Source organism: Accipiter gentilis, chromosome 14 (assembly GCF_929443795.1).
Source record: "Accipiter gentilis chromosome 14, bAccGen1.1, whole genome shotgun sequence".
NCBI lineage: Eukaryota > Metazoa > Chordata > Aves > Accipitriformes > Accipitridae > Astur > Astur gentilis.
This window is the reverse complement of record NC_064893.1, coordinates 27,228,292-27,238,172: the sequence shown is the minus strand read 5'-3', so window position 1 is coordinate 27,238,172 and position 9,881 is coordinate 27,228,292. Positions and strand designations below refer to the sequence as shown.

General features: G+C 45.2%; 1 protein-coding gene across 1 annotated transcript; it reads right to left on the bottom strand.

Annotated features, from left to right (window-relative positions):
- Positions 1 to 549: 549 nt before the first annotated feature.
- On the bottom strand, positions 550 to 9,425 carry CSTF1 (cleavage stimulation factor subunit 1). Its single transcript, XM_049817171.1, has 7 exons — positions 9,143 to 9,425; positions 8,270 to 8,440; positions 7,375 to 7,570; positions 5,668 to 5,945; positions 4,671 to 4,868; positions 3,708 to 4,098; positions 550 to 2,172 (listed from the first exon to the last, which is right to left on the bottom strand). Exons 1-7 carry the CDS (start codon positions 9,260 to 9,262, stop codon positions 1,913 to 1,915), a joined length of 1,614 nt encoding a protein of 537 aa, XP_049673128.1. The 5' UTR covers positions 9,263 to 9,425; the 3' UTR covers positions 550 to 1,912.
- Positions 9,426 to 9,881: the final 456 nt, after the last annotated feature.

Here is a 9,881-nt window from a genome sequence, read left to right as displayed (position 1 = left end):
ACCAGTAGCAAATGTGTTACTTATGGACAGCTTCTTTAACAGAACTGGTACAAACGCAGCACTCCAAAAAAAAATTGCTACTGCTATCCATTTAGCAGGCTGGCTGTGATAGCAGAGGGCTGTTGTTGCTGAGCAAGTACAGCACACATGAATAACTGTGTGTCAGGACTTCCCTTTTGCCTCCCACCAAGCTCTGGTTCTCCTTGTTTCTCCACCAAAAAAGGCACCAGAACTGCTATCTCATACCCCCATGTTTCTAAAGTTTTAGAAACTTGAAGGGAGGCAGAGGAGGGGCAAAGAGGATTGCTAAGCCAAGAAATATTTTGCATAGCAGTAGCGTTTAGGAGAAAATTAAATTTTTCTACCTCTTTTAAAAAAAACATCCCACATTCTATACTGTAAATCTGTAGTTGTATCCAATTCAGATGTAACACAACAAACAAATCCATCAAGCTTTAACATGTCCCCAAAGATACAGCCTTCCAATATTCATTTTTCCTTTGTTATATAGAAAAGAAAACTAATACATTTCCTTCTTTATATATTAAATAACTTTTAAAAAGGTAATCTTTATTTAAATACAGAGAAAACCTGTACCCTCATCAGCCCTTGACAAGACACTTCATCAGTGGCAATGGAAAGTTAATCCAGCAGTAAGAACAATCTTACATTTAAAAATCCTCATGAAAGCAAGTGCTGAAATATTGACTAAAGGAAGCCTCACAAATGTGAAGTCCAAGAGCACTGTACAAGGATGCTTGAATGAACACATTTAAAACTTTACACAGGCAACTATCTGCAAAAATAAGTAGTGGATTTTCAAACTTAAAGAAGGGTTAAAAGCACAGTTTCTTAATCATCTGTACTTCTGTTCAATAGGATGAGGTCTGGGAAAACCAGACTATTGGAGATAATGGGGAAAAGAAACAGTGAGTCTGGGTTTTTGAATAATTAAAAAAAAAAGAAAAAAAAGAATGTAATTCAAGTGCTGTGTAACAGACATAGAATGAAAATTTCTCAATGAAATGAAGCCAAGTGACATTTCTGAGGTACTGATACAAAAATTAATATGCACAACAGTTTCTGTCTTTGAGAAGATACTAAAGGTCTCTATGGCAAAATTATTGTCATTTTCACATGCTGCAGCACTGTCATGTTTTACAACTGCAACGTGGATATTCCTTGAAAATACTATGAATTTACTTTGAAGTCCCACATGTTAAGATAAATTCAAAAGAAGAAGAGATTTCAAGTCTGAGCTTTAATACCAGAACTAGAACACCATTTCAAGAATTCATCCAAACAATTTAAAATTCTGTTTCAAATTCTTATGGCACAAGACTGGCTCAGAATTGAAGGTCCACTTGGCCAATTAGGGAAAAAAAAAAAAAAATCCACCAAAAACCCCCCAGACTAAAAGATACAAAACAGAGCTTTACAAAGAATGAATCAGAACTGAAGGCAGCTTAAGGCTTCATTAAAATATTTGCCAAGTTCTGCTGTTACTTGTGTAATCCATTCTTTAAACACTTCAGTGGGATTGCACAGATACAATGCAGAGCAAAACTGGCTCATACTGCCCAGTTTGAGCAAGATACAGTCACATTAACTTTTGCGGGATTTAGAAAGACAGGAGAACAAGTTTAATCCTTCTTGCAAGGATCATTTTATTCTCCCTCACACACTCCTTGAGTACAATTAGAGATGACTTACAAAAATTAATGCCACACACACTAATAAAAAAAATTAGCGTGGGGCACAACTTAGTCTCAGTATTTTGATATTTTTCTGCCACGTTTGACAGAATTAAAGAACAGACACAGCACGGCTTTCATCTAGGCATCTGTTGGCAGTACAATCAATACACGATGATATAACGAATCTGGATAATCACTGTTTTATAAAGCTGTCCTTAGTCTGTCGTTGACCTTCTGTACCAAAATCTAGCCCTGTAGTCATCACTGCAGGTCATGAAGCCAGGATTGGTAGGAGAATGGACAATACAACGGACAATGCTGTTGTGCCCAAGAGAGAGAAGATTTCTCCGTTCAGCAGTTCTTGAATCCCAGCAGCAGAGACTTATGGTCCTTTCATCTGGAAGCAGCACATAATCTTCCGTGTGGTTGAAGACAGCTTGTGTCCTGTGTACTTGTCGTCCACTCAAACCAGCTCCTAAATACATGCAGCAAAATATTAAACCAAATAGGATCAGTTTTAGGAAGTTTCCAAAGACCTAAGAGTAAACCTCCCATAAGTATCAATTTCTGCAGTCTACAAAGGAGCCTTATTTTCTCAGTTAGTCTACCACTTCCACATAACAAGAGGTTAATCAGTAATGAATATTCTTTTGTAGTTATATACACGGTATATTCTAAAATTTCTTAGAGGACAGAAAGATTAACTACTTCATGTCAGTCAAGTCCAGCCACTAAGTATGAGTGCAATCACTTAAGAGCACTTTTGCCTTCTATTTTTTGTATGAGCCTTACAGCTGTAACCAAGGGGAAAGACCGCAGAGAGTAGAATACACAGATTCTCATTATCAATGGCAACTTTTGGTTTTAAGGTATATATCATAAGGCACATTGTATGACCTGCCTTGGCCACACCCTCCCTCCATACCCTTCAAACAAAAATGTGTGTTTCACATATAGTCATCTACTTTGCAATGCAAAATACTGGGCAGGATGCAGGTGTGTGCAAAACTTTATCAAGGAGGTGCTGCACCCTGCTGGTTGAGAGCAAAATAGAGCTAGAGTACAAAAAAGGACCATACACATCCCAAAAACCGATATGCAAAATTTTCAACATTCTTTCCTCTTTTATGCTATGACTCCTAATGCTTAAGCACACTACTGCTTAGACCTGAAAACTTCCCCCATCACAGCTGCTACCATATGCAAAGCTTCTACATCCTTCACCATTTCTTAAGTCCTGCTGAGATCAAAGCACGGCATTGTCAGCATGCTCTGAGTATGACTACCTTGTATACAATTGCATCCTTAAAAAAAAAAAAAAAAAAAAAAAAAAAAAGAAAAAACCCCAAACCAGCTGTAGCTATTTTTCAGAATATTGCCATGGCTTACTAGAGCCATCTTTTGCACAAGAGTCTAATGGTTAAAACAACTGCCCCAAAATATGTTCAGTTCCCCCTGTCTGGGTGGGTACTCTGCAAGAAAGAGGCCTACTCTAGCCAGAAATGCATTAGGTGTTAGTTTTGACCCTTCCAGTTTAAACTGTGCCCCTAGTCTAGCAATAAATAGAGAAGTCACAAAATCAAAATGATCACCAGTAAGAAAACTGATGATGCTGCTTTGTTTTAATAATCACTGTTTCTAAAACACACTGAATTAGAACTAGAGAACAAAACCCTCTGCACAAATGTCCTAATCCTTAGGGCAGTGTTCCCTTTTACTTTTCCCTAATTTAGTTATAACTTCCCTCCAAAGCAATGAAGTAATCATGTCAGAAAAGTCTCCAGTATCTACTCAGACTAAATACGTTTACAGTGACTGACATACAAGAATCACAGCTTCTCTTCTGGAATTAGTCTACGTTAAGTGTTTTCAAGAATTTGGGACAATTTATCCTCAAAGCAGCAGTCTGCCATTGCCTTTAAGAATTACTATTCTTCTGACAGCATTACCACCCCTGCCGTGGGTCAGTACCTGAAAAAGAAGGTACTTGGAAGGTCACCTGCCACATACCTGTGTATTTGACCAGTGTTCGACCAGTGGATATCTCCCATAGTTTAGCTACAGAGTCTTTTCCACTTGACAAGATGTACTTTGAATTTTTGGAAAAAATAGCAGAACAGACTTCAGCTCCATCATGTGCCTTCTCAAAAGTAGTGATACAGCGATTTGAAACACCATCCCACAGTTTGATGCATCCATCCTTACTTCCTGTCACATACATGTTTGCACTTGCGTTGTAATTTACTGAACATATAGCATCAGTGTGCTGATCTTGAGGATTGCAAGACACAAAACACTGGAAAGTATTGATATCATACAGTCGTAAAGTAGGGTGCTGGGTACCAACAAGTATGAAATCTCCAGAAGGGTGAAAAGAAATTGAGCGCAACATCTCTGCTTCCTGTTTATACATAATTGGTGTAAGAAAGAAAAAAAAAACCAAAATGGAAGTGTCAATTGTGGTGGCATTAAAGTGCTAAAAAACTAGTTAAACTATCAGTTAGCACAATGCGTTCTGTTTTTGCAAAATAGAAAACGCTTCCTACAGGATTAAAACGACAGGCTACCTTTCAACGTATCGCAGTTTTTGTCCTAGAGCAGCTTGCAGTGCCTGCTCGCTTTTGGCATATTGCACAAGAGACAGGAGGCTTTGTCAGCCAGGCACATCCCCCAAAGCCCACCACCATATAATCCCGAACTCTCCTCCAAAACGAAGATAATATAATGGACTTCAAAGTTACCCATATTAGATTTGGTCTAGATTAACCAACAGCAGACAGGCACTAGATTCAAAGAGTATAAATATCCATTACACACAAACTCTTTTAACACCTGATTACCATAATGTCTGCAAATTTTGTAGCTGCATACTCCTACACACCTAACCACTTATAAACTCAGACACAATTCAGCTGATACCTCAGTACTTATACATTCATGCTTTGGTTGCTCTGAACTGATATTGTATCTAACCTGTATATATTTGAAGGCTCTTTTGGCAGAAGGTTTTGAATAATCAAACAATTTAAGTGTGTAGTCCCTTGAACCAGATGCTAGGATCTGTTCTGTTGGATGAAAAGCTAAACACGTAACTTCATCCACATGATCATACAGAGTCCGAATAACAGGGTGATTTTCCATGTTTTGCTGTGCTGTCTCATTCATCATGACCTACAAAGAAGATTCAACAATTTAGAGCGTTAGAAAGCAGAACATGCTTTTGACAGGAAAAGGAAGTTTTATGCTTGCCAGAGTGGTCAAACAGCAGCTACCTTTCTGACATGTGACTAGGCATATAATCACTATTATCTTAATTATTTGAAGGCCAATTATATATTGTTATAAGATCCCTTTATCTTTACAAAGGTCAGCTGACTTGCTCAAGGACAAACTAGTTTCTGTAGCAGAGAACTGGTGCAAGAAAACGTATCACCTTCGTAAACAGTCCAAATCAAAATACTGTATTGCCGTAAGAATTAAGAGAAGCTGTACCAACTGGGAAAACTGCAGCTTTTACTCACGCAGGATACTGCCAAGAGTTTGGTGTGCACTCTCTGCAATACCCGCCCCCATTTAAATTGCTACCCGATAACTGTATTGGAGAAAAAATGAAGCAAATAAATATGTATTCTGTGCAACAGTTCTGATACTGAAGGCTGTAGGGGCCAAAAGTGTAAGTGGGTTCAAAAATTAACTTTGTTCATACAATATAGCAATTATCAGCAACTAGTAGAAGCAAATTCTGGCTCAATTCTCTAGACTGCTGCCAGAAGTTACACAGGTATACTTGCCCTATATTTCTTCTTTGTGTTCTTCAAGGGTACTTTATAAGCCGCTGTTGGGAGTAGCAAATATGGCGAGACAGATATTTAGTCCAACCCACTGAGCCAGCCACAAGGCACAGACATGGCATGAAACAGACAGCACCTCAAGAATTCACAAAGTGGTTACTATTCAAGTCATGTTTTACCTCAATAGGCATAGCACTTTTGGCCAACATTCTCTCTGTATCAAGAATTTTTATTGAGGCATCAGCAGATCCTGTAGCTATTAACTGTCCATCTCTGCTATATGTAGCTACACGACATGGTCCTTTATGAGATGTGACATAACAAGTCTCATATTCGGAAGCCTCAGGAGACATGGTCTGTACATCTGCATCAAATTCCAAGTCAATTCCTGTGCCTGGAGCTACCGTATCTGACCGTCCAATTGCATATTGAACAGCACTGTCATCGTTCTCCATTCCTGAAAAGAGAGAATTTGATGCACTTAAACCAGGTTAACCTCCTTAGACAGATAGGCTGTGGCCAAGATCTATGCTAGAGGCTTCCGTAACAGCTACGAGTCAGATTTTAAGAGAGGCAGCCCCTGTTGAACAAAGCTAAGCTAGCAGAGCAGATTTAGTTATACAGCAGTACTTCTCGTGAGAAATGAGAGGTACTTTGGCTACACCAGAGCAGAATAAAGCTTTTAAAATTGACTGTGGAAATACAGCCAGCAAATATTGTACAATGTTAAGTACGGAGAAAGGCACTGACAATCAGTTATTGAAGCCATCAACAGGCCTCTAGTCAGCTTTTTAGAGGGAGAAACAAGCCCCAACACTATTACATGAGATTTAAAGTAAAAAACCTGAAGCATTTACCAATTCTTTTCCTTTCTGTTTTATTGCACGGAAGGAAAAAAACCCACCTACTCCACAAACAACTATCCCAGCATCGCAAATGAAAGTTTTTACTCCTATTCACACCCACTCTACAGATTTATTTATTTTTTTTTAATTCCAGGATGCATCTACAGAACACAGACAGTTCAGCACTGGAAGTGGTAACAAGGGAGACGCAAGAATTTTCAGCTATGTGCCCAACTGTGATCATCAACCAATCAAATGTAAGGGAAAAGTTTTTGTTGCTTTCATCTACAAATTGCAAGTCTGGCATTCTTATTTCAAACAGACACAAGGCTTCACATATTTATACCCTTGGAACTCAACTAGTTCAGGCAGCAGAACCAGTTCAGTTACAATACATGATGTTACGGGTAGACCTCTTCCAGTAACTTAGCTTGTTTCAACAGCAGCTCAAGTATTTTGACTACGTACTGCGGCACAGATGTACTTTCAGAGAGAAAGATACACAGAGAGAGAACAGGAGATACCTCTGTTGAGACCCTAGACCGTGCAGCTTATTTTCTTGAGACTGATATATGAAGGCTAGCGAAGACTGTGAACGTAAGGGCTTGCTCCCTTTCCAATACTGTCAGGAAGAATTATAAAGAAAATATTTCTAAAGTTGGCAGAGAACTGTGTGGGTCAATTTTCTATTGGGTCTGTGGACTCAGTGATCCCGTTTACTGGAGCCTATTTTTAGATGGTTGCCAGTCACCCAGGACCCTGAGCAGGTATTCTAACGTAAACAAGCAGATTTGGACAACACTCAGTGATCTCTTTTGCTTTTAATGCATACTAAAGACTGAAACACAGAGCCAGAATGCCCTTCAAAAAAAGCCACGGAGGCAAAAGGCTGTATCTAAATATACAAAGTCTTACGCTATTACTAGACATAACGTTTGCATAAAAGATGTCTTTTCAGTAACACTAACCTCTTAATTCACAAGGATTTAAGCTAAGGATTTAGAAACTAGACTTTTACGTTAGCTTTTTCTTCCAGCTTACCTAACTTAATTAGGTGCAGCAGTTGTTCAGATGGCGCACAGACTGATTGCGGTTTTATTTCATTTATCAAGCCATTGGCAATATTTATGTATCCATCGTATAGCAGCTGACTAATTATCAGTTTATAAAGTTGCTGACGATCTTTCAAACTGACTTTTGTTCTATACATTGTGAGCAAGGAATGCCTTGGAGGGGCCTGAAAGAAAGAAAGAAGAAAAATCACATACAAGAGAGTTGCACGAAACAACCGCAACCTTCAAATAAAGCACATTCTGCTGCACTTCAAGAAATACTACCATATTTTAGGTACAAATCACAGACATAGAAATGAAAGGATTAAAAAAAAAAAAAAAAAAGTAAAAACCTGTTGCACTTGTTTGCTGTCGAAATGAAAACCTCGCCAATAAATAGAACGTGAACTGTATTAAAGAGCAACAGAGAAGACCGTAATAACGCGGCATTAGTTAGCAAAATGATTCTGCCCGTAGCTCTCCCTCAGCCTCGCTAGAGCGGGCGGACCTGGGCACCAGGGAGGCGACGAAGATAAAACGTGCCGAGAAGTCAAGCGGCCGGCCGCCCTCACACAGCCCCAACCCGCTCCCTCCCTTCCACCCGGGCAGACCGCATCCTCCCCCCCCCCGCCCGGCAGATGCCGGTCACCCGCCCGTACACCCTCTCCCAGCCCCGGGCTGCGAGACCAATAACCGGGCAGGGAGGGGGCGTGGGGGAAAGGGACTGAATGAGGGCGGGGAGTGCTTAGCCGCAGCACGGCGGTCACAGAAAACGGGCTTCGAAGGCCGGGGGCGGGGGACAGGCAGCTTCGGGCGGGAGCTGCCGACGGCGAGACCCGGCCCGGGCAGCGGAGCCCACAGCGCGGAGCGGCCCCGGTACCTACCGACCCTTCCTTCTGCCTCCCTCGCTCTCCCCCTAAAATGGCGACCGGAGCCCTGAGCGCATCGATTGGCGGCGGCGGTAGGGGAGGAGGCGGCGGCGGCGGCCGGGACCGAAGAATGCTCCTCCGCGAAGGCTGCTGCATCGAGCGCCCGCAAATCGATTGGAGGCGACTCTTGAAGGAGAGAATGGCAGCATCACATGACCGTGACACCCCGCGCCCGCGCACTGGCAGGCCCCGCTGCGTCACGTGACGGATGACGCGCCGAGGGAGCCCCCGAGCGGCCGGGAGGGGCAGGGGCGGGGGGGGGGGGACCGGGGAGGGGGGGGGGGGGGGGGGGCCCGGCGGGCCGGGCCGGGCCGGGCCGGGCCCGGCCGGGCCGAGCCGGGCCAAGCGGGGAGGCAGGGCGGCTCGCTGCCGCGTCCGGGGTTCCCTCTCCCCCTTCCGGGGAGGTCGGGGCCTTGGTGGAGGCCGGCAGAGCCGCGCTCAGGGCGGGGATGCGGGCGGCAGGCCCCGCTGGCTGAGCAGCCCCGGGGAGCTGCGGGGGGGGCCGGCTCCCTGCGGGAGGGCGGCTGATGGAGGCGGGGAGGGGGGACGGGACGGGGCAAGGACCGGGGTTCTTTTTGTGTCCCAGCTGCAAAGCTCCGAAACGCTGCTTCCGCTGAGACACCGGGATCCCCAACCACGGGGAGGTGAAGGGGCTGTGAAATAACAAGTTGCTGGCGCTGCCGCTCAGCGCTGCAGGCCTCCCCGGCGATTTCAGCCGCTCGGGCAGCACGGTCGCAAACATCTCGCACTGCCAGACCGCACGGTCTCTCGGCAGGCTGAGAGCCTGTCCCGAGAGCGCACCACCACCCTCCCAAAAGCCCTACTCACGTCAGCCTCAAGAAACGGCAGTCGAAGTGGACGCGGGTCAAGGAGGGGGGATGCCATGCTACCCATGCCCCGTGGCAGCTGACGTCTGTCACATGCTGCAGCCACACGACGACCTGACATCTTCTTTTTACCTATCCTGTATCACTTGTAAACACCAACACACACACCAGGGTCGCCTTCGCACTTGTTTTCAGCACCGCAGAGACAGTTAAAAGTTGCCTTCGATCGCGGTTCTTCAGAGGCCCGAAGTACTGAACCGAGTTTCGGCTGCCGCTTGTCACTCAGCGGCCGAGGTCCCCCTCACGGGCGCGAGCAGGACCACTCAGGCAGCCGGCAACCGAGACAGCACGGCGGCCTCCCGCTCCTCTCGCGCCGCCGCTCACGAACCGCACTCACAGATCGTCCTCCGCCGGTGCTGTCCCGCCGCCACCGCCGCTCGGCGTGTCCTCGAGCACCTGCGCGGTTTTGGAAGCCGCCGCGGGGTCGCGGCTGCTGCGACACGAGGGGTCCGCGGGCCGGTGAAGGTACCTCGGGCCAGGCGTCCCCCGGCGCGCTGTGGCGGGGCCGGCGTCCCCTTCCCGCTCGTCCTCGAGAGCCGAGGGCACGTGGAGCGCCGCCCTGGGCCACGCGTGCGGGCGAGCGCGAGGCAGAGGCCTGCTTCGCCCCTCCGCCCGTCCTCCCGCTCCTCGGGGCCGCCGCCTGCCACCCGGGGCACCTACCTCACCGGCTAGGACACAAT

Coding starts and splice junctions, on each gene's coding strand:
- CSTF1 (XM_049817171.1), bottom strand. CDS start 9,262: ATGTCAGGTCGTCGTGTGGCTGCAGCATGTGACAGACGTCAGCTGCCA. Junction 8,441..9,142: donor TGCCGTTTCTTGAGGCTGAC/GTGAGTAGGGCT, acceptor CTCTCCTTCAAG/AGTCGCCTCCAATCGATTTG. Junction 7,571..8,269: donor GGAGGCAGAAGGAAGGGTCG/GTAGGTACCGGG, acceptor TCTTTCTTTCAG/GCCCCTCCAAGGCATTCCTT.